This window comes from Amborella trichopoda, chromosome 2, assembly GCF_054954075.1.
Source record: "Amborella trichopoda isolate Santa Cruz 75 chromosome 2, AtrichopodaSantaCruz75HAP2 v2.0, whole genome shotgun sequence".
Taxonomy (NCBI): domain Eukaryota; kingdom Viridiplantae; phylum Streptophyta; class Magnoliopsida; order Amborellales; family Amborellaceae; genus Amborella; species Amborella trichopoda.
Window position 1 is genome coordinate 53,469,034 of NC_142337.1, and position 23,918 is coordinate 53,492,951.

The 23,918-nt window shown below is 35.3% G+C and overlaps 2 protein-coding genes across 7 annotated transcripts in view; both read left to right on the top strand.

Annotated features, from left to right (window-relative positions):
• Positions 1-3,608: 3,608 nt before the first annotated feature.
• LOC18431483 (uncharacterized) lies at positions 3,609-11,473 on the top strand. 5 transcript variants are annotated; one of them, XM_088858548.1, is made up of 7 exons: positions 3,662-4,237; positions 4,503-4,623; positions 5,459-5,591; positions 7,218-7,321; positions 7,526-7,697; positions 9,235-9,369; positions 9,689-11,473. In XM_088858548.1, exons 2-7 carry the CDS (start codon positions 4,583-4,585, stop codon positions 11,270-11,272), a joined length of 2,169 nt encoding a protein of 722 aa, XP_088714674.1. In that variant the 5' UTR covers positions 3,662-4,237; positions 4,503-4,582; the 3' UTR covers positions 11,273-11,473. The 5 variants fall into 5 exon arrangements, with proteins under 5 accessions (XP_011622307.1, XP_088714674.1, XP_011622306.1 ...); XM_011624004.3 differs by having other exon boundaries at positions 3,883-4,237; positions 5,444-5,591; XM_011624005.3 differs by having other exon boundaries at positions 3,609-4,623.
• Positions 11,474-17,717: 6,244 nt separating this feature from the next.
• LOC18431481 (phospholipase D zeta 1) overlaps positions 17,718-23,918 on the top strand; it is a 65,104-nt gene continuing 58,903 nt past the window's right edge. For both annotated transcript variants that reach the window (XR_016049589.1, XM_011624002.3), the window contains exon 1: positions 17,718-18,426. Coding sequence is in view for 1 of the 2 variants with exons in the window: in XM_011624002.3 (XP_011622304.1) it covers positions 18,178-18,426 (249 nt within the window). In the remaining variant the exon portion in view is untranslated. The remainder of the gene's footprint in view (positions 18,427-23,918) is intronic.

Sequence of the window (23,918 nt, forward strand, 5' to 3'; positions counted from 1 at the left end):
ATCAGAGCAATAATCGATTCCAATCTCAACTTCCTATGTTAGTTGTTCCTCTATCCAAGGTAAATCTCTATTGCACTAAACTCTCGAAGCACTAAACTCTCCCTTCCATTGCATTTTCCTTTTTCTGGTTTAATTTAGCAATCGTTTACATCCCCTTTTTCAACCATTCACTAGTCAATGAAGAACAACTTTCTCTCCTTTTATATTTCTCAACCTTCTTTGCAAACCCTCCAAAGACTCTATTAGAGTTTATTATTATATATACAATAAAAGAACCACCACAGGCAATGTGAGACACAATTATTTTCGGAACAGTTCATTTTCGGCACGTATGGGATTGCATTCTAATTGCATACCATTTTTTAGTACAAATTTTACAACTTATAGTCCTGCGTTCTTTATTGGATCGGAACGTATGCCGAACCTTGCGTGAGCATTCCAACAGTATGGGCCTAGGAAGCCATTACCATCACGGGTTGGACGCGATTTTGGGATTGTAGGTCCAACCAGATTTGTCCTAATCCTAATTTTATGGGGATTTATACACCAAAAAGAAAATTATGGGTAATTTCTAACATCATTGTCCAACCCATTAGTGTAATCATGATAACCCCATGATCATACTATTGAAATGATGTATGGATTACAGCATATGGCCCTTATTTCATTTGAAAGTCGGAAAATTGTTAGGGCTCATATAATTGATTTCTACTCCCTCAGTCAAAAGACCTAATTGGGTCCTTTTTTTTTTTTTTCAACCTGAATTTTTGGGAACCACCTAAGAATTGCTATGATTATTCTTTAAAGAAAAAAAAAAAAAAAAAATTGAAATATCACCTTTTTAACACTTAGATCTCACCCTAAAAAAATGGGACAATTTCTACTTAATCTCGAGACATTATTTTTTCAAGTGCTTAGAAGGTGTAATTAAGAATTGTTTTTTATTGAGGTCCTATCCCTAAATTTTGGGACGTAGGATTTTATCTGAGGGAGTAAATGGACAGTATAGTATACTCCCAAGGAGTATCTTTTGGCAAATTGTAAATATAGCGTAGTCCTCGGGGCCAATGGCTTTTGATAACGACGAAGAGAGAGTGGACCATGAGGATGGTGGATCCCACAATCTTTCCACCGCCACACAATCCATAAATCGAGGACCACCATGCATCAAGACAACTTTGGTCTACTGTCAAGAAGATGACAACGTATTTACCCTGAAAACATAGCTTTCATTGGGGATCATTGACAACAGAGCCTTAGACAGACTAAAACTCAAAAAAACCCTAAAGGGGTGCAAACACCATGCTCCCACAGGAGTGTACTATAGACGTATTCCCTTCGGCTAAAAATTACTTGGGATAATTTTTTTCCATCTGAAATGTGGGAATCTACATAGGCATCACCCGATAATCATTTTCAAAAAGGAAATTTAGATTTAGCTTTTTTAAACTAATATCACCTTCCAAAAATGGGATGGTCTCAATTCAATCTTGGGTCGTCATTTTTTTTTTTTGTTTTGATGAACACATTAAAAGGGTTTAGTTTTTAGGGATTGTGTACTATGAAACTATTTTACCTTTTACACAAGGAGGTGGCAACTATTCTCACTCATTAAATATCAAATTAGAGAGCTTGGGGTGAGCCACCAAGGAGATTTTTTTTTTTAACTTTATGTCTAATCAAAGATACTCTTAGAACCACCCATTTTGAAGTCTAAAAAATAATAATGATTGTGACCGCCTCTTAAAAACGGTAAATGGTATTTTTATATACAATCCCTTTTTTTTATAGTTTTTCTTAGTGGCTAGATTGAAGAACTTACACCATGAATCTTGGGGTCCCAAAAATACTCAGCACATTGATTTTCATCCGAGGGAGTAAATGGACAATGTGCTCCAACAAGAGCATGAAGTTTTTGGCAACCTAAAATCATAAATTGCTATAATTCTTGTCCCGTGGCTGGTAACTCGTTACTTGTGCTTCACCATTACACTTTTTCCTCTCTCTCTCTCATCCACGAGAGATGTGTGTGTGCCAGTGGTTGAGTAAAGGCTTCAGTAAATAACTAAGAATGTTCTTGAACAACATTCGCTTTGAAAAAACTAACCCAACCCTAATAGAAACCCTTTTTCTCTGTATTAATTGGACTTTTTGTCGCTTGTGATTAGTCATTAAAAAATATGTATGAATGGGAGAAGTTGTCAAACAACGATGAAGTTTAAAAAAATAAATAAAAGGAAAAGTATAAAATAAGACAATTTACCTTTTATAGAAGGTGGTCACAATAATATTGGCATTGGATGTAAATTTAGGTGGCTACAATTATTCTATCGATCTAGCTCAAATTTCAAAAGAAATTTTTTCGAACTTTATGACACATTCAAGCTATCAAATTTCACATCAAATGGTTGCACGGAATTGTGACCATCTTGTATAAAAGATATATTGTCTCATTGTATACAATCCCATAAAAAAGGATGAGGTGCCAAACGATAATAACTTTGCCTTCTTGGGCATCCCTTTCTTTAATAGTAAATATCGAAATGGTACAATACTACACATTGGTGTTTTAAAACCGATCGATTTTCGATAAGGATCTTTGATCTTGATGGAAATCAATCAAGACTAAATCGTTTGGAAATGGTGTGGGTTCCGGCCCGGTTCCTTTTGAAACCCCCACTTTATATGATTTTTCTTGATCATTGGATGTGAAATTGGATGGCAACAATCATTCCATTGACAAAGCTCAAACTTCAAAAGAAATTTTCTCGAGCTTTGTGACACATCCAAGATATCAAATTTCACATCAAATGGTTGTAAAGAATTGTGACCACTATGTATCAAAAGTAAATAATCTCTTTGCATACAATCCCTTAATATTCTCTTATGCCATCTCTATACCCACACCCTATAAACTCTTATCTTAATTTTTTATTTGTTTTACCTATTTTTAATAAGATTTGTTTGGATCACCGATTTAGATCCGGCCCACATATCGAGGTTTTTAACATTGGTTTAACTAATAGAAGTGTGCCATGATGGCATCCATGTATTCCATTATGAAGATGGATGTGGATGTTCCATTCATCATTGTCGCATGTTTCCTCAAATCTAGTTAATTTTGACATTTTCTATTTTCAAATCCCCTTCAATTTCCTTTACAAAGTTTTATATAAAGTTACAACCTTAAATCTTAAAATTAAGGCTCAACTCAAAAATCCAAGGGAAAGGTGGTTTTGATGCTGGGAAACCTCTAATTGATCATCTCAATATCATATGCATGTGTAAAAAAAAAAAAAAATCGAACCCCAAAATAATGGATCTTACAACATATTATCTGGACCATCTATTTTCAAAATTTTCACGTGTTTAAAGATCAACTTGATTTGAACTATTTTTAGAGTTTAAAGCCTTATAACTAGAGATAAAAATAGATTCTTGAATCATCCTAAGAATTTTTAACAAATTGTATCTTAACCTAGATTTAAGAGGTGCGCATTGCCTTTAATTGTTTAAGGCTGAAACCTTGCGCAAACCGGTTAGTGCCCTCAAAGTTAAAACAATTTCAAATAGCCTTATAATCGATCAACAATCATTAGATCACACCCCGTCGCAGAAAACAACCAGATAACACTAATAGGGCCACCCCATCCCTCTCATCGTGGGAATCAACCCTTTGGCAATAAAAAACTCCCTGCGATCGAACCCAGGTCGTGGTTCGTTCCACCCACCCCTCTCATCTCAGACCACCCACGGTTCAAGGTCCAAACCAACCCCCTGACCCACAAACTCCCTCGTGCCTCCTCTCCATTTGCCACCCCACCACGCAGAGAACCTTCTCTGGCGTCTCCTTTAAGCTAAGCATAAAGCGATCTCAATCCATAAACCCAGGTGCTCTCTCTATCCGTCTCTGCCAGAATGGCACAGCTGCCGGACCCTGGGCCCAGCCACCCAGACCTGGGTGCACAGAAAGCAATAAAAAGTCGCCAAACGGGATTGATATAATGACTGCCCATGGGCTTCTTCTCTTGCTCTCTCTCTCCTCTTTCCCTCCCTCCCTCTCTCTCTCTCTCTACACTTGTAACGTGCGCCTTTACGCTTCCACTTCTTCCACAGAAGGCCGACCGCCACTGCCCACGGCGGACAAGGGCGTGCCGAGGGCTTGGCACGCGCCTCTGCACCGCTCGGGCCCTTCGTGTCCCCCACTTGACGACGGCCGCCCCCTCTCTCTCTCTAGGTGCTTTCTCTCTCTAAGCGCTCACCCAACTGTAACGAACCCCTGCACCTCGTTTTTAACGGTCCCGCCAAGTGCGGTTCGTTGCTCTCACTTGCTGCCGGGGTTGAAATTTTGAAGTTTCTAGTTTGCGCTCGCGCGCCTTTATATCTTAGGATCCGATTTGGACGGTGCCTCTGCGATCCAAATTTCAGTTACGGTGAGAGAGAGGGGCATGTAGTATTTAGATTTTAGGAGATGGTGTTGATTCTTGTTACTGGTTCTGTAGCTATGGAGGAGATATATTTGTTGATTTGCTGCGATGGTGGAGCTGAGACTGAGAGGGAGTGAGCACGGGTTGGGGTAGCCATGCTCGAGGTTCTGTTTGGTTGGCGAAAGGCTTCAAAATGGTAATTTGATCTCTGTTTTGTTTAAATTCGACTGGTTCCTTGGAATTCTTTGGTTTTTCTAATCAACAGAGTTTATCAGTTACTTATGCTTCTCTGTCTGATTTCCGGAATTTATCTGTTATTTTTGTATTGTTAACTCTCTGTCTCATGAATGCAATTTATCAGTCTCTTTGTTCCTCTATCTGTCTCAATGATCGATTTGACTGAATTTTTGAGTTAATATGTGTTTCTTTCTCACTTTATCGGATTGAATTATCGGCTACTCTGCTTCCCTCTCTATTTCTGAGCGATGTCATTGAAGTAGTCTTTGTAGCTTTATCAGTTAGTGTTCTTTCCTCTCTGGTCGCTCTGATCGATTTGATTGAATTTTTAAGTTGATATGTGTTTTTTTTCTATCTTTATCGGATTAAAGTTATCAGCTACTCTGCATTCTTCTCTATTTCTGAGCGATTTCATTGAATTTATTACAAATTAGGCTGTGTAGTCCTCTCTCTCTCTCTCTCTCTCTCTCTCTCTGTTCTATTAGAATGAATTTATAAGTATCTGCTGTTGCGCTCTCTCTCTCTCTGTTCTATTAGAATGAATTTACAAGTGTCTACTGTTGCGCTCTCTCTCTCTACTTGATGGAATTTTCTCTCTCTTTGATCCACTAGAATGAATTTATTATTAACTACTGTTGCTTTCTCTCTCTACTTGATGGAATTTGTTCTCTCTTTGATCCATTAGAATGGATTTATTAGAAACTACTGTTGCTCTGGAATTTATCAGTTACTTTCACTGTATTCTGTACTTCATTAGTCTCTCTCTCTCATTGAAGTAGGGTTCTTTCTGGCAGCAAAAGCCTGATAAGGCAGGTGCAGCGTCGTCTGAAAGTGGTCAGAAACAAGCGGGCTCAAGTGGTGAAGCAGCAACGCCGTGACGTTGCTCAGCTTCTTGAAGACGGTGACCAAAACAGTGCTCTCGCCCGTGTATCACCCCTCTCTCTCTCTCTCCTTTGTTTTAATATACTCACACTCTCTATCTTCGATCTTTTACCTTTTTATTTTTTTATCGGTCCACTACTTTGCCTTTTGACCTTTCTCCTGTGTGCTCAGAGAGGTTAGACGAATTCGTTGAATTCTGAGCATTTTTTTGCATTAATCTTTGTTTTTAGTTACGATTTTGTATCCTTTTTATATAATTTCTTGTATGTTTTCCTGCAATATATTTGTGTGGTTTTCTTTTATTAATCTCAGATAAAATAGTATATTCCAATTAAAATTAATTATCAAAAGTCTAGAAGTGTAAAGAAAAAAAATGAAAAATTGGTAAAATAGATGCGGGCTTGCGTTATTTTTCACTTTCCAAAGTTGAAAGTCACAATAGGAAAGAGACTGAACGAACCAAAGGGATCCGCTAGAGAGAGAGGCGCGGCGCAGGTGTTATTTTCCCTTTACGTGGTCGAAATTCAGAATGAAGAGAGGGACTGAACTGAATCAAAGTATTGAAGTGGGGGAAGAGAGAGAGAGAGAGAGCTTTTGAAAGTGGGAAGACCAGGTCTTTGAGCCCACGTCTCCAGTCTCCCCACCCATTCCACCTAAAATAATTTGAATTGAGAAGCGGTTTTGGTAGGAAGTAGCAGTTAGGTCAACATGAACTTTCCCCCTTTTCTCGAGCAGCACCCACTTGACAACAATGGCCTAATTCCTCCAAATCCTCCCATTTCTTCATCCGAACCTCCTCTTTCTGTCAAACTCTCTCTCTTTCTCTCAAACTCTCTCTCTCTAGAGTTTGATGAAGCTCAAAATATGTTTAGCCATACGACAGTCGCTATTCGGCTGGCCGAAGGCCACCACATGGTAATCAACCATGAATTTCCTTTGGATTTTGAATATAATTTATCAATGCTAAGCTACCAAGAGTTCCTGAACCCAATATTTGTTTCTCTTGAAGCAGCAATATCCTAATTGTGCAGCTCCAATGCCGTCTCCAACTGCTAAAAAACAAGAGAGATCATGCTATTAAACAACTCAAGGGCGATGTGGTCTGCCTTCTAATGGGTGGTCATCAGCAAAGTGCATTTGCTCGTGTATTCTCTCTCTAGAACAACCACTCTAATTCCTTCCTAACCCTACTCCCTGGACAAGTACTAGTGTCTTTGTGACAAATTTAATAACAGAATGAAGAATAAAATGTATCAAGACAAGGGAAAATTGTGAAGCATTCACCAATTTTAGCCTTAATGGTTAACAGTTAAAATTTGGAAGAAAACTGATGTGTTTCATTGAGTAATTTAACTTACAGCAGTTAAAATTTGATTTCATTGCGTAGTTCTACTTGAATACTTGCAACTTCCAAACATTGTAAGGCAAATTGCACAAACCTCCAGAGAATGAATTGAAGGATTGCTATATGCTTACGAAATGCGTAATGTGTCGAATTTCTTCCTGTTGCTCATTTGAATCATATTGAAGTTTTTGTTTTTAATGCATTCCCATAACACTTTCTTGCGATTCTCAATTGTTCTAATAATTACAACCATCCATTTGTTTTACTTTTTTCTTTGTTCTTGTTGCCTGTATTGCATGTAATGCTCGTCATTTTCTTCGATGCAGGTTGAGCAACTCTTGAAGGACCAAGACATCTTGATTGCATATGATTTACTTTATACCTATTGTGAATTCATCCTCAGCCAAATTCCATACATCCGCAAGCACAAGTACAATTTACATCCATTTATGGATTTCAATTCATCCACTCCTCTACTATGCCTCAAACAACATATCTAACTCATGAAATGGATTCCCTACAACCACTGGGTTCAAAATAAATGGTTTTGGATTTTTCAATAACTCCACATCTGTTTTATCATTTGGACCATATGTCATGAGCAAATAAATTTACATTGCAATTTGGGTTTCAGGGATTGTCCCAATGACATAAATGAAGCAGTTTCGAGCCTTATATTTGCAGCTGCAAGATGTGCAGACCTTCCTGAGTTGCAACCTTTGCGGCGATTATTTGGAGAGCGCTATGGCCATCAGTTTGCAGTGGCAGCTGTGGAATTGTTTCCTGGTAGCCTTGTGAATCGTCAGGTTTCACTCCAGTGCATCAATCTGCAGTTTCTTCAGGATTTATAATGTCTTTCATTATTTTGTGTTTGCTATTTGGAGTGGAATTACATGCACAAGGAGAGGCATGGCCACCAGTATACTAAAGCTACCCCTTCACAATAGAGGCCTAGAAGAAACCATATGCCACACCATTGATCAGGATTAAGAAATAAGAGATCGATATACAACCTTTGATTAGGCTTTAACATATGGCACAGATCTTTTGAACTTTGAGTCCCCACTCTAGACAATTATAAGATTATAGCCTTTTGACATATCAATTTTGAATATTACTTCATTAAGTTGCCATCCAGGTGTACTTAACTAGTTTATGATTTATCTAGGTAGTAACCGTGATCAACCTACCTGGGGCCAAAGGTCTCATGCTCCAGCAAGACAATTTTACGGTCATAGAAACCACAATCATCTAGCCAACAACTTAGATACTATCTTGAACAGAAACTGTTATGGGCTTATGGGGCAAAACTATCAGGGGGAGAGAATAATTTTTGATATCGGTGATAAAGTCGAGTATGACAAAGATGTTGCCTGTGTCATTCAAGTATTGGATACCACCATCATAAAATTTGCTTGCTTCATGGTCTCGAATTTGCGTTAGATACCGATTTTCTAGATATGAGCATAGATAAATTAGTTGGAGAACAACGATCAAGGGCAGGTCGTATCACGGTGTTATTTATTTTGATTTCTTGGTCTAAGGAAGTCACTTCTTGATCAACAAGGGAGTATAAACTCTAGATCATATTTTCCTAGTCTTCTCTCGAGTCTTAGACCAGGTAAATCTTCTCCATGAAAACAAGCTCTAATAGCTCAATGTTGTTTAGTGGCTCACTGAACTTGTTCATAGATAGTGTCAAGAGAATCAGTCCATTGTTCTACTTATACTAATTCATACCAATGCTAATGGTCCTGTAAAATTAGTACATTCCTGTACAAATTAGCCCTGTTCCTGTACAATTTGAATCCCTCGGTCATTCTGTCCCCAATATACCCTAAAATTGCTTTGTCCTGGGCAGTTCAACCTGGCACTGATGGATATTGTACTCTCCTTCCCACCAAGTAAACAACAGATAACAGGCCGATTATGGTTCCAATTCCCTTTTGCAACCAAAACTAAGGCATCATTACCTTGCAAAATAGCCCCCAACCCCAAAAAGTAAAGTTAGGAATTCAGGACCCTGAATATCTCTCTAGAGCATCCTCCCATGTCCCCAATTTTCATCACTTTGTTCTTCATTTTCATGTTCTTTCGCCTCCTTCCTCTGATTCAAATTTCTGAACCTTTAATCTTGTTATAGTCCCATCAAAAAGTACAATAGGGCAAAAAGTTTCACACTTTTTGGTAGGTTAAATAGAACATATGGTCATTTAGTTATTTACCGACAAAAGGGGAAGAAATTTGAAGCTTTCAGGAAATCTCACCATAACACTGATGCTTGAACTATTTTTATAGAGCACAATAGTTGCCGTGACTATCTGCTTTCTCCTTACCATGCAGATATGTGAGAAACTGTGCACTACGACGATATCAGAAGATGATAAGCTCAGATTCATATCTGACTTGGCAAGAGACTACAGGCTTCGACTGGGTCCTCCTAAGGTTGAGGATGATCAGAGGCTTCCCCTACAAGAGGTTCTTATAATTCATGTTCTTTGGGCCATTTCTTGCTTCAAATATCAGATTTCAATGATAAAAGCTCGTTTGGACTTCAAATTTTCATGTGGAGAAGTAATATTATAATGTGATGGACCATAGAATCTCTCTCTCTCTCTCTCTCTCTCTCTCTCTCTCTCTCTCTCTCTCTCTCTCTCATATTTTAGTGGACAGTGATGACCTGATGGATTATGGATTTTTCATTGTCGACAGAATTATAGCATGCATCCTCTTTTCCTTGTTTTAGGGAATTTTTGGGCTGGGCACAATCTGTATTAATGCATTAACTTTAATGCAGGTCCAGGGGTTGCATGTTAAAAAGAAAGAATCTGTGCCCAGAAGAGATGAGGAGGTTGGGGAAAGGGAGATTCAAGTTATATTTAGCAGTATCAATGGCGCAAACAGGAACTCCACCAAATTGTATGGGCCATTCCAGCATTATGGACAGAAGCACAGGGGACATCTCCGACGAGATGAGAGAGGATCAACATGGAAACAACTGAGGGAGAATTCATGCCAGTGTCGTGCTGCCTCAGACGTAACCACTAGTAATTTGAGAGATTCAAATTCTCAAGTAATAAAACCACAACCTCATGTGCGCTCCTCTGTTCTTGATGGCATGCTCAGTAAGCATATGGAGATGGATCCTGAATTTGAATTCACCCATGTTAAGGATGGATATTCTATGCAGACTTTTGTTCATGGGTTGAAATGGTCACCACAAGTCCAAGAGGGCGTCGTAGTTAATACTGATCGAGGTGAAGAATTTTGTCCAGAGTTCAAAGAAGATAGTGAAATGGGAAAGAACAGAGTTGTTAAGTTAGCATCACATGAACTACATCACAAAGAAAGTCATCTCCAACCCCAAGAGAAGGGTGATCGCATAACGAAGCAGATGCCTTTGAAAATTCAAAACCAGAAAGATGTTAGGAAGGCCACGAGAGTTAGTAGCAACACACCCCAAAGTGCTCACACAGGAGATTGCCATTTGACAATGAGCATGAAAGATGTGGAATATGCACTTTATTATGATGAGGCGGAAGAAGACAATTCGGATATGGAATGTTCTAAATGCAAGTGGAAACTGGAAGAGGGCCTGTATATAGAAATCGACCTCCCATCCGCAAAGGGAAGGATATTCAGAAGAAAGAGGACTCAGGAAAATGGTAAGGTTTTGAGTAATGGAAGAAGAAACTCCAATAATGGCAACAGAACATCATCAAGAAGGCAACGGCTAAATCAAGAGGACACCCTGTATGCCAATCGAGATTTCCCCTGCAAAATGCCCATTAGTAATGCCGAAGACCATGAATGTAATTTCGTCGACGAATTGGTTTATGATGGAAAGGGATCAGAGGATCATCCTCAATTACGCCACCCATGTGGAAGCATGAAAAGACATTCTATGGAGCATCTGGATTCCACGACCGAAAGCCTAATGAACCAAAGTTCAAATGGAAAACCTGTAGGAAAGGTTGGTACATATTTTTCTGAAAAAAATGGTACCAACCTTCGTTCTTCACACTCACATAACGGTGGCAAGTTAATCCAAACATCCAAGGAGTCTTTAAGTGGTCAGCAGGCAGGTGTAGAAATTCCTGGCAAAAGCAAGGAAGATAGAAGTACCTTACAACCTGGAGAGGGTGCCTCATCAAAACAGTTACCTCAACCTCCTTATATGAGGGCCAATACTTTGCCAAATGAACGGTCAGGATGCAGCCCCATGGTGAGACAAACTGTTAGGTCGGTTTCGTTTCAGGCCAATGATTTAAGAGATAGCCCGTCTCGTACTCCACATGTACATCCCAAGCTCCCGGATTACGATGACTTGGCCGCAAAGTTCAAGGCCCTTAAAGATGAGCGCCGAAAAAGTAATGCCTAAATGAGCAGTAGTTGTATAGTAATATGTATATTCATCCTCATTTCTTTTCTAAAAAGGAACTTTTTTTGTAATATTTTCCCATTCTCCCACCTGCAAAACTGAAATGAGAGCACAAATAATGTGTTGTGGCCATTTCCATCTATTCATTACGTATGTCCTATTTTTGTCCTATTTTTGTATTAGTAATGAGGGTTCTATATCTGTGACTAGGTTCTTCTTTTCCTTTTGATGGCAATCTGTTTTCAGATTTTTGCATGAAATGAGCAAATGCAGGGGTGCTTCTATTAATAGGGAAACCAAAGATCAGAGGCATTGCATACACCAGAAAGTCCTTTTGTATGGGTAACCATGGGAACTCATCAAGGCATGCAAACAATATTAGCCATTGTGTGTTCTATTGCGATCCGCCTGCACATTTGCACAATGATCAGATTCTGAACTAACTTGCATGAATTTCCGCAATCACCGTCCTGCTATTTTCGAGCATTAGATCAATTGATTGTTTCCATCTTCAATGAAGCTGTAGTGAGTCGATCACATGATCATTGATCAACATTATCCTGGGGGAAATTCTATCTGGCAACTTATTGCGGTCACTCGGCTTTATTCCGTTACAAGAATTTTGCATCATATTATCAGTCGATAGGCAATTCTACAGTTAATTATAGAACTGAGCAACTATAATTCTATAGATATTGAAAAGCTTAAAATTCTCATATTTCTTCTTAAGTAGTATTGTACACCCTTACAAAAGTCTTTTACTAAGGATAACTATTTGGGGTGGTAGTGTTGTGATTCGGCCAATGTTGGATGCAAGGTTTAAAAATATGAATTTACCGTCTAATGGACTAGCCTTATTCGACCTCTAATTAAGATCAATCAAATTAGGAATCTAGCAGAACAGTTTAAAAAAAATATGGAAGCGAAAAGTTGCATATAACTAGTTTTCCGCTGCTTTTTCAAAATCGAGAGAATTAGGCAGCTTTCTAATTTTTGGTGAAAATCGGCCAAACATCCTCCAATCCCTTTCTGAATTGGCAATGCCCCATTGTAATGGTATTTCTAATACACATCAGTGATTTCTAAAACCCCAGTCTCATAATTTCAGTTTCTGCTTTCGTTATGTAGCAAAATTTCATCTGAGTTACTGTCCTAATCGTTGTGGTTGGTGTAAAAGCACATCCTTTGAAGCATACACTCATAGGTTCAAATAAGGGAAAATATTTATACCTATTATTTTTAGGCTTAATATGACCGACAGTTTCAAAACATATATTGAAGTATAAAAATCCTAGGTTTTATATCTTGTAACCCCTAAAGTAATTTTACTCATTTTAATCATATTTTTTTAACTCAAATAGATTGTAGAAAGACATCTCATTCTAAATCCATCATTTCTCTCTCTTCACGTGTCAATCTTTCAAATTTCTTTCTTTCTCTCTCCCCCGTGACTCTCCCCAAGCCTCTTCACTCTCTCTCTCTCTCAGTATTACACACTCTCTATTACCCACTCTCTCTCTCCCTCTCTGCACGAGTTTAGGTGGAGATTACATATTCCATGGGATTAAAGCTTATTTGCGAAGTGTGTGGAATGTGTGATTGGTTACCTACCAGACAAATATTCAGAGTCACATTTGCACTTAGGAAAACCCAAAAAACTTGTGTGGAGAGAGAGAGAGGGGGTAATATGTGAGAGAGAAAGGATGGATTTGGAAAGGGGTAGTCATTCTACAATTTATTTTGATAAAAAAAAAATAGGATTCACTCTAGGGTTAGAAGATATAAAACATGAGATTTATATACTTCAAGATCTGTTTTGAAACCTTAGGCCTATGGAAATATGAATCTTAAAAATAACAAGGTACGAAGATATTTTCCCTTCAAATATTACCTCGATTCCTCACACCTACATATATAAAGTTTTCTACATATGTCCATTTGAGGGGGTATCATTGTAATTTAGGATGCATTTCAGTTCTTTAAAATCAATTCTAAGATATTTTTCCCGTAATATCATGAATCTCCAAGGATTTCTAATGATTGATGCTCCAATTGGAGAAAGTCTTCCTATTATTCATATTTTTATGTCATTTTTGATAAATAGATTCCAACCGAATAAGTAGAAATTTTATTCGTTTAAAATGAAGCTTCTTCACCCTTGATAATATTTCTCCTATAGATCCCAAGTTCCACCCCCGGGGAAACCCTCAATCATCTCTCTCTCTCCTTATAATTCTCAAGATTTTCTTTTTTTTTTTTTTCCCTGGAGACAAATGGCCCTTAGTCCCATATTGTTGGAAGCAGGAGGGTTTATAAACAAAAAAAAACTAATGTTCCTATATGTTTTGGATGATGTGAAGTTCAAATCATTGAAAAAACATTTTAAACATGGATTTTTTTGTAAAGTAGAGACCATTTTCTAATTTTAAAAGATAAACATGGATTCTTTTGTAAAGCAGAGACCATTTTCTGATTTTAGGAGATAATTAGCTCAGTGCCCTTTAATTCCAATCCAAATTGATATTCCTAGTCCAAATCGGCAATTTCTATATCAAATTTAGTTACCCTTGTTGGAGGCATAATTTCGGATTTGGCTTTACGCGAGCCAAACGGAATTTGCCCGATTTATTTACTAGGAAATTTATGCTACCATTCCTCTTATTTTCAAAATTTCAAACTCACCTCATTTTCCTGTTTATTAAGTACATACCCATTTTTTTGCTTTTTCAATACCCAAAATGGCTTTATTACGAACTCATAAAGGCTTTACGAACTTGTTAATGTTAGGGTGAAGCTCATTTGTTATGCACAATGATTAGGGACCTTTACGGACCTGGTAGCTCTATAAATAATTGTCATAGAGCTAACAAGTCCATGAGAGTCCCAACCACCCAAATGGTGCACTCAACCCTCTATATATCACACCCACTACAATAGAGCACAAAAGACCCACTATTACACTATTATTGGTTGTTTGATATGCCTAGAAATCTAACTAAAAAATGAAAAAATGAAAAATAATGATGGAAATGCACTAAATTGTTTACTATTGTGCTTAGGGCATGTTTAATGCCCGGAGATTTTAAGAGTATGAGAGGTTTCAAATAATGACGGGAGATTTTAAGACCACCCTTCTATTTATTTTTTATGGAATAGAAGTGTTCCAAAAACAGACCACTTTTGATGCTAAAAAGCAGAGGTATGAAAGGCCACACTTCCATGTTGTGAAATCAAACATGGAAGTGCAAGCATATGACCAAGCATCTATGTGATTCCATTAGTGTGATACAAGGTTAAAAAATGCCGATTTGGCCATATTCACCTTATTTGGATCACGTATCACTGGAGTCATTTTACATCCATTAATAAAATGGGATCTGGCCATGTCGCTACAGTGAATGACGTCACGGAGCTATAATGAACCAGTGCCACAATGTTATAAGCCGGTGAGCTACAGTGAATCGATGTCATGATGTTACGGAGATTTACTACAGCGAACCAGAATTTACCAAAATTTTCGCCACAACAAACTAGAATTTTTTAACAATTTTGGTATAAAATTTCATATATAATAAGCTTACCTCATCAAAGGGCAGGCTCTTAACCAAACATCATGCTCAACTCAAAAACACCACTCGTTTATTGTTTAAATTAAAGTTACTTTTAAAACTTTTTTTTAAGGTGGATTGCAACAACATTTCTATTACCAAGGGCAAGGTCGTCATTGATAACGATAACTTAACACATTATTTAGGGTCGTGCCAAGCGTTCAAAAAAAAAAGGGCAAGTTCGTCAACATTCGATTGCTTCTCTCTCTCTCGCTTGTTTATACAAGGCAAGTTCGTCTAAATAATCTATAAAATAATTTTTTTAGGTTAATAATATTTTTTATAATATATAAAAAATAAAAGTATATATAATTAAGTTCTAATTATATATAATTAAAGCAATAAATTATATATAATTAATTTATAAAATTTTGATTAATTATATTAAAATTATTATTATTTATTTATCTTAATAACTTGTTAAACTTATGTTATTAATAAATTATTATTTTTGCATAGATTATACTATTTTTATATTTAATATAGATTGTAATTTTAAATTAATATATTTATAACTTACACATACATTAACAACTAATTTATTATTGTATAGTGACTTATTTCATAGAGAAATAAAAAATTAATAGAATTTTAAATTGTATTAAGTTATTATTGTTACATAGAATATATAACAAGTTGTTCAGACAATTGCGAAGTATACATGAAACGATTAGATGTATTGTCGAGACAATTCAATGAGTAGCACCAACACGATGAAGAGAACGAACAACGACGTGTTTCATTTTGGTATAAGATTGTATTTTAATTGTTGTATGTTCCATTTTAGACCATGTATTTATATCCAAATTGGCTATCTGTTTTTTCAATGATATGACTGTATAGTTAATAGACATCCAGATAGGAAAACAACATCTCGGTATTTACTTATTTTTACAAAGTAATGAAAGTATATAATGCACCACTCCTAATTTTTTTTAGAAACTAAAAGAACACTATTTTAGAGATTTATAGTGTGTTTTTAAAAAACATTGGGCCCAAACTTGCTAATTAGGCCGATTCGCCAATTTGACACGTCGATCCATCGATCTAACACAGTTTTTAAGATGGATGATCAGGGTCGTCGATTTGGTTTTTTAAATATATTATAGAATAGAATATACCAAATGATGAAGTTCAAATTTTCTGGTTTCACAAAGCAAGCAAAAAAGGGTATGGGTGTATAAAGTTACAGCTTTAACCAATCAAATTAAGGTGCACCTCCAAACTTAATCATATATGTAATTTTCGTATTGAAAATTCTTAGGATGGTGCCATAATTTATTCTTGGGTGTGGTCTGTATAAGGCCAAGGATACAAGCAAAGCTTTCAAATAGTGTTGGAATATATACTTTTAATACTGAAAATCTTTATGATGGTAAAAAAAAATTATTTTTATTTTTAATTATAAAACTTAAAGCTTTTAAAACAGTGTAGATTGAGCAGATCTATGAACACTTTAAAATATTGAAAATTGAGAGTCCAAAAATATATTACAGGATGCATAATTTTCAAAATTTGAAATTTGAAGTTCATTTTTTCTTATGTCTATGAATCTTGAGGTCGAGATGATCAATTTGAGGATTTTTGAGTATCGAAACAACCTCTTCTAGTGAAATTTTTGAGGTGCGCCTTATTTGATTGTTAAAAGCCTCAAGTTTATATAAACTTTTTCCTTTATTATTGCTTTAATGATAAAATTTTAAACTCTAAAAGCAGTTCAAATCAAAGAGATGAAAATAGACAGTTTCGATAATGCATTGCAAGATGTACTATTTTTTGGATTTCAATTATCTTTTATTCTCTGTCTATATATATCTTGATGTCGAGATGGTTCAACATTTTTTGAAGGACTTTAATTCTATATTTTAAGGTGACAATTTTATGTACACTTTTTCCAAAAGAAAAATGCAGGTAATAAACAAAAAAATTAAATACGTTTAAAATTTTTGAAAGTTTAAAAAAGATTAGAAATAATTTCCAATTTTAAATCTTATTCCCCTTCAATGCCGCCGGCGCCAAAGCATATTGGATCATTGCTCTATTTATAAAGCATATGCTCCTGGGCCAATTACAATAATAGAGATCCATCTTAGTCTTCAAAAAATAGTAGATACCGATTCGGGTAAGTAAGGGAAAGTAGACGGTCTAGATTATCTAATGCGCACGTACGTATATATATGAGCCGTTCAACAGGCACACGTACAAACTCGTCAATGTGACGGGTATTTAATGGAAAAATGCCCACGCGCTGCCCACATTCTTCTCGGTCAAGATTTTAGTCAGGTTTTATTATTCCCACCCGTTTTTGAGTGAGAAATACTACAAAGGATAGGGTTTTGGTGGGTCAGCTTACTCACCTATTACCGTGCGGTCCCTTGTCTATCTACTTAATAAAAAATTATAGAAAGTTGTGTCAGGTGGCAGGGAACGCGTTCCTACATTACCGTCCCCAAGGTATAAGCATCCATGGGAAAGATGGATTTAAATATGTGTTCTATCTAAACACAATTGAAATTAATTATGTAAATGTTTTTTTATAAAGTTATTATTTTAAATTTTAAATTTTTTTTTTTTTTTCATATGATCTCCAAGATTATGTCTTTAAAAATGAAGTAAAAAAATTCATCTCAAAAATATATTTTTAAGAGGTGACTCATTTCTACATGGAAACATAAAAACCATATTTAAATATCATTAATTGTGTAAAAAACAATGCTTTATCCACTACAAGTTAAAATAAAGAAAAGAATTCAAAAAATAATATTCATATTGTATAAAAAATTTTAAATTTAAATTATTGTCACGGTTGAGTTTATGTATGGAACCCTAAAAATTTGGATCGAGCAGGCAACTTTGACGTACCTGTGGTAGAGAGACCGTACGAAAATAATAAGGGTCGACCGACTCATTAAGCACTTTTCTTACTGCAACTTGGAGCGAACGGAACGGCAGGTGGAAATGTATGCGAGTTGAGGTGTGCTGGAGAGGGGGAAAATTTGACGCGAACCAACCGTTTCTCTCTCTACATTCTCTCTCTTCCAGTCGCTTCCCCCTCTCTCTTCCAGGACTTCCCCCAAAACAATCTCTCTCTCTAAAACGATTTTGACATCGTCATCTCTCTCTCTGTGCCTGCAAGGGATTCTTAATTCTATCCATTCATTGCTTTCTAATTGGGAGTTCCCTTTTGCTTTTTTGTTCCCATGATCAGGGATCGAAGGATGCATGCTAAATTCGTTCATTATATTTAATAAGCATGGTGAATTTTGAATGAAATTATAGGACAAAAGGAATGAGAGCATGGCAATGTCAAGGGAGGCTTCGGAGAATTTCATCTCCGATGGCCATCATCATCATCATCATCATCGCTATTTTCAAATGCAATCAGATGCTGCAATTTCATCGTTCCATTCATTTAGGCAAGGCCAGGAACCTGAATGGATTTTCGAGGAATTGCCTAAGGCTACCATTGTCTCAGTTTCTAGACCAGATGCAAGTGATATCAGCCCCATATTGCTCTCTTACACCATTGAATTTCAGTACAAGCAGGCATGGATTTTGCCCTAACTTTGTTATTGAATTGCATTTCTTTGTTTTAGTTGTGTGAAATTTGAGCATTGTATGATTGCTCTGCAACAATATCTGTACGTTCATTGATGTTCTCTTGATTTGGGTTACTGTTAATTCTAGTGGTTAATGGACTTCAAAATTTTCTAATTGTATCGGTTTTTTATGTATGGAATTTGAGCATTAGTTGCTTCCTCTGCAATAATTTCTGTCGGAATATTGATGTTCTTGGTTGATGTCAATTATATATGTTAACGACATCCCAAAGGTTCTTATTGTATTTTATTTTTTTGAAATCTAAGCATTATATGATTAAATTTAACAATATATGGGGGCCTATCAGTGCTTTATTGATTTAGGTTGAGATAAGTTATAGTCATTAATGGCTTCAGGAGATTTCTTCATGGAGGTTGAAGTATATAATATATCCTAAAATGAGACCGGTAAGTGTGTGATTACATAATTGTGGATTTAATATTCATTTAGAATTGTTGTATATCTTCTGCAAAATTTAAATGATATAGGTTCCTCTTTGTGAGTTTTGAATTTGAATTTTGTTTCGATTAATTGTAGAGAAGTTCCAGATCTTAGGACTGCAAAATTGGGTGAAATTTGAATTTTAAAATGGATAATTGGGCCCTCATGTGGCAGGATTAGGACAACTGTAAAAATGTGTTCATGGCGATAGAAGGAATGATGCTTCTCAAGAAAAGGATGTATGGAATGACCACATACCTATATGTGTGGATTAATGATCTAAATTTACATTGAGTAGTCACGATCTTTGTTTTGGCAAGATCCTGAAACTAGCTCTACCTCTAGGAATGATTGGGTGAGCATGTCTCATTAGCAGCTTCAAGGTAGTTGGCATGGATTTGCTTTCCCCTGGTTTGCTCAACTTGTTAGACTAGTTCTTGTGTGCCATGGGTGTTGGAAACCTTCGCCATGTCTAGTTTCAGAAGATGATTGGTGACGTATTGAAGTCATCTTCCAAGAAAATCTGATGGGGAAGAAAATGGAAACTACTTTCACTTTCACAAAAAAATATAAAAAAAGTGGAACTACTTTAACAAGAGAATGTTGATCCCGGTGCTATAAATCCTTACATATGAAAACTTCAAGTGCCTTTTTCTTCAAATTTAGATATGTTCAAAGCGATTATTAAATTTTTTTAATGCATTGTGAGTTTTGACTTGTCAATATGCATTATGTACCTATTTATGTATTAACCCCTTTATTCGAGCAACAAGTATCTCCTTTTTTTTCCCCATTTTGTCATATTCATTCTTAGTTTACCATTTTAGTTCTTTTGTATATATTCTATTATGCATTATATATTTATTATTTATTACTATTACTAAATTCAAAGAGAAATATCAATTATCATTTTCTTTTAAAATGAGAAATAGTAATTGAGGGAAATATCAATTATCATTTTCTTTTAACATGAGAAATAGTAATTGTCCTCTCTCTCTCTCTCTCTCTCTCTCTCTCTCTCTCTCTCTCTCTCTCTCTCTCTCTCTCTCTCTCTCTCTCTCTCTCTCTCTCTCTCTCTCTCTCTCGCTCTTCTATGTGCTATCTCATCAAACCCCATCCCCCTAATCTTCTACATTCTAACACTCTATATTTTATGGTATTGAAATTTTGAACTACATCATCGATATTCGGACTTTGGAGTATTGGTTTTGGTTCTTCATTGGTGCAAGTCTCTATTTCATCAAACCTCATCCTTGTCTTCTAAAACTTAAAATTCCATAATCCTATGGTATTTAAATTTTGAACTACATCATCAATATTCAGAGTATTTGTTTCTGTCCTTCCTATAACTTAGAACATCCACACATTAAGTTGTCAATGGCTCCTACACGAATAAGTTATTAGAGCATCATACACGGTCATTGCACTCTAAGAGTTAAAATATATTTCTTTAACAAATCATTGTGACGGTAGATATTGTACAATCTTATCATATAATATTTTTCGTAATTTGTAATAACCAAAGAATATAGTAAATCTTATTATTTATACAATAATATGATATTAATTGTCATATTATTTCTGGCCATATATGTATAATATAATAAATATATAACATGATTATGCTTAATATAATGGTGATAATAATTATAATTAATTCTTCTACTTCAAAAAAATATAATTAATTACTAGTATAATTATATCCATATATGAATATTAATTATAAATAAGTGCAATACAATAAGCTATGTTTTATATAGTATTTAATAATTATAATGATATTTGTATGCTATTTTTTCCACTCACCAAAATATACTCTTGGATGCTTCAATAAAACATTTTAATGTAGTGACAATTGTTGCACTCACCAAAATATACTCTTGGATGCTTCAATAAAACATTTTAATGTAGTGACAATTGTAGAAATTTGTATATAGATGATAACATTATTGTAATTATATTCATTATTCACAATTGCAACTAAAACTATTAAAAAAATCATCATCATCATCATCAGAGCCTTATCCTAACTATTTAGGATCGGCTGCATGAATCCTGTTATGCCATTTAGCTCTATCAAGGGCCATACCCTACGTAAAACCATAAGTTCCCATATCTTATCTAACTATTATAAAAAATTATGTTGACTATAAATAATCTATTATTTGCACTTATTAGTTAATTAAAATATTGTAACCTATATGAATATTATCAATAATAATAGTAATAACATAAGGGTAATATTGTAATTGATATTATGATTATTATGAAAATAATTAGAATCATAAAGAAATATATAACACAATAATTTAAATTGGCAAAACACTCTAAATATATTAGTAATAGATGTAATTATAACTATGTAACTATCATGACATAGTAGTAAATTAATTTGTAACTTATGTCTATCTATCTATTTTATCCATCTATTTCACGTATTAAATATGAATATAATAATATCCTCTGTATGTTAATTTGCTATATGATTTTTTTAGGCGTTGTTTAAAATCTGCCATAAACCATTTATATTGGCAAATTGCAAAAAGAATATTAATTACATCAGCAAATATAGTTAGTACTATATAATTACCATTATTGTCTGATTCTTTGCCTAGTTTTGTCCTCTTAATATGTAATTGATTTCAAGTTTTGTCTTTTTTGTCTATCTTCTATAGTGATTGCAATTCAATGATCATGAATTAGTCAATCGTGAAGTGTAAAGAAAGACAATAATGTTTTAGAGAATGCTAGGTGGCCCTAGGTGGCCGGCCTAGCGCTTAGGACCGAGTGCCTAGGCAGGCACTCAGAACCTCAGGTGCTCTGAGGTGAAATGTTTTAAAAAATATGCATATCTGTGCTGTCCAAATGCACATATATGCTGTTATTTGTGTTAATTTTGTAATTCTTTTGCATTTATATGTATTATAACTAACTTTTTTTACACATGAATGTTGAAACATGTTCAGAATTTCAAATCGTTGAAAACGTAGTGAAAAACATAAACGAGTCTATAGTGTATTGGTCTCCAACTCCCCAATCCATAACTCCATAGTGGCATACAATATTTGTCTTAATATTTTCAATTTTAAAAGAAGTCAAAAAATTTGAATTTTTCGTTTTATCTTTAAAAAGAACACAAGTTCATGTTTTTTGGGGTTTTTTCAAGTTCCAAATCAATACAAACAAAGTTTGGAGGGGCTCAAATGCCGCCCCTCCTTTTTTGGGTGGGTGGTCGGTAGGGGAGGGGGGAAGAGTAAGAGAATGACATTTTTTTACCCTTAGCCGAGGTCCTTTTTCCACCCTCGGCCAAGGTGTATCCCAGGGCTGCCTAGGCGGATGCCCAGAGACAACCGAATAGGGCCCTTCCCAGGCCCTATTTGGTGCAGTTGGCCCCCTGGATCGCATGAGCAAATTTTGCATCACTGTGTATAGCCTTTTAATGGGACCTGCGAAGCATGTACATGTTACTAGTTTCATTAAAGGATTGCAAATTGTGAACTGGTCCCCTTGAAGGATTCCCAAAATTTTCATCAAAATAAATGGAATAGAAATCATGCACCGTTTCCACTAGAAGGATTCTCAATAATTTCTAAGATTGGCTATAATTGGGTCGTGGTGATTAATTAATGCCTATGTTTTGATGCATTTCAAACCATGCTGATGGCTTTATCTGGATATATTAAAAAAACTATACTTCATCGACTTCGAGCTTTGTGCAGACTTGGTTAGGAAAGTTTAACTTACACTGATTCTACTGTTTTGCCCTTAGTTATGATTTTCTTGTTAACAATTGTTTTTGTACAATTCTTTGGAAGAATCTGTTTAGTGGAATCAAGGATCTGGTTATGGGATGGTAGAGGTAGTTTCTTTCTTTCTTTGTGAGATAGTATCAGTATGGAGTAAACATGTGCAATGTGATAGCCGATTGGCATCTCAGGTTTATCTTTTTGTGGTACAAAGGAGCGTAAACTGGTCAGTGCTCATATAATGAGAAGCTGCCAACTAAAGAAAGATACGTAGTCAATTTTGATAAGAGAGTCATTTTGTGTGTGGACTAGTATTGAGCTTATTGCCTACCAGTCATTACTTAGTTTGTGTGAGGGGCCGTGAAAACAAAATGTTGTACATACTTTTGCTGCTTGAGCTCATGAACCTACAATTGGTTGCAGTCTCTAATATTACAAATGTTAATGGTGCACACTTTCTTCATCTGAAACTGTTTTTTTTAATACAGAATTTTCGATTGGGGAATACTTGAAGTATCGTCACCATTGAGAAGAATGTATAGTTTTTAATATGAAATCCTCTCTCTCTCTTTATATATATATATATATATATATATATATATATATATATATATATATATATATATATATATATATATATATATATATATATATATATATATATATATATGGGAAAAGTTTATATAAGGTTGCAAGCTTAAAATGTAGAACTGCATATGCACCTCAAAAATTCATCGGTAAAAGGTTCTTTTAATTTTGAAAAGCTTTCTAATTGAGCATCTTGATATCAAGATGTATGGCTATGGAAAAAAAACGGAGTTTGAATCCCAGAAATGGTGCATCTTATAACACATTATCTGGACCGTCCATTTTCAAGATTTTGATAGGTATATATATCTACTTGATTTTAATCATTTTTGGACTCTAAAATTTTATAATTAGATTTGAAAATAGATTTTGAGATAATCTTAATAATATTTTACATCAAAATTATATGTTATGATAAAATTTGAGGGTGCGCCTTAAATGGATTGTTTAAGGTTGCAACCTTATGGAAACCACACCCTATATATATATAGGGGAGTGATTTCATGTCATCGACTCATTGTAACACAATGAGACCACACTTCTAGAAAGCCATGTTTGTGGCATTTGTGTCACCCCAAATTTTGAATAGGCACTCTCTTCATACCAACAATTAATCCCAAGAAAAATAAATGTCAATTTGCACTTTATATATGGTCAAAATGA

Excerpts from the sequence above, each read along its gene's own strand:
- LOC18431483 (XM_020665487.2), top strand. The coding sequence starts at position 6,397 with ATGAAGCTCAAAATATGTTTAGCCATACGACAGTCGCTATTCGGCTGG. Across the intron at positions 6,462-6,558 it reads TGGCCGAAGGCCACCACATG|CAATATCCTAATTGTGCAGC; the intron begins GTAATCAACCAT and ends CTCTTGAAGCAG. Across the intron at positions 6,692-7,217 it reads AGCAAAGTGCATTTGCTCGT|GTTGAGCAACTCTTGAAGGA; the intron begins GTATTCTCTCTC and ends TCTTCGATGCAG.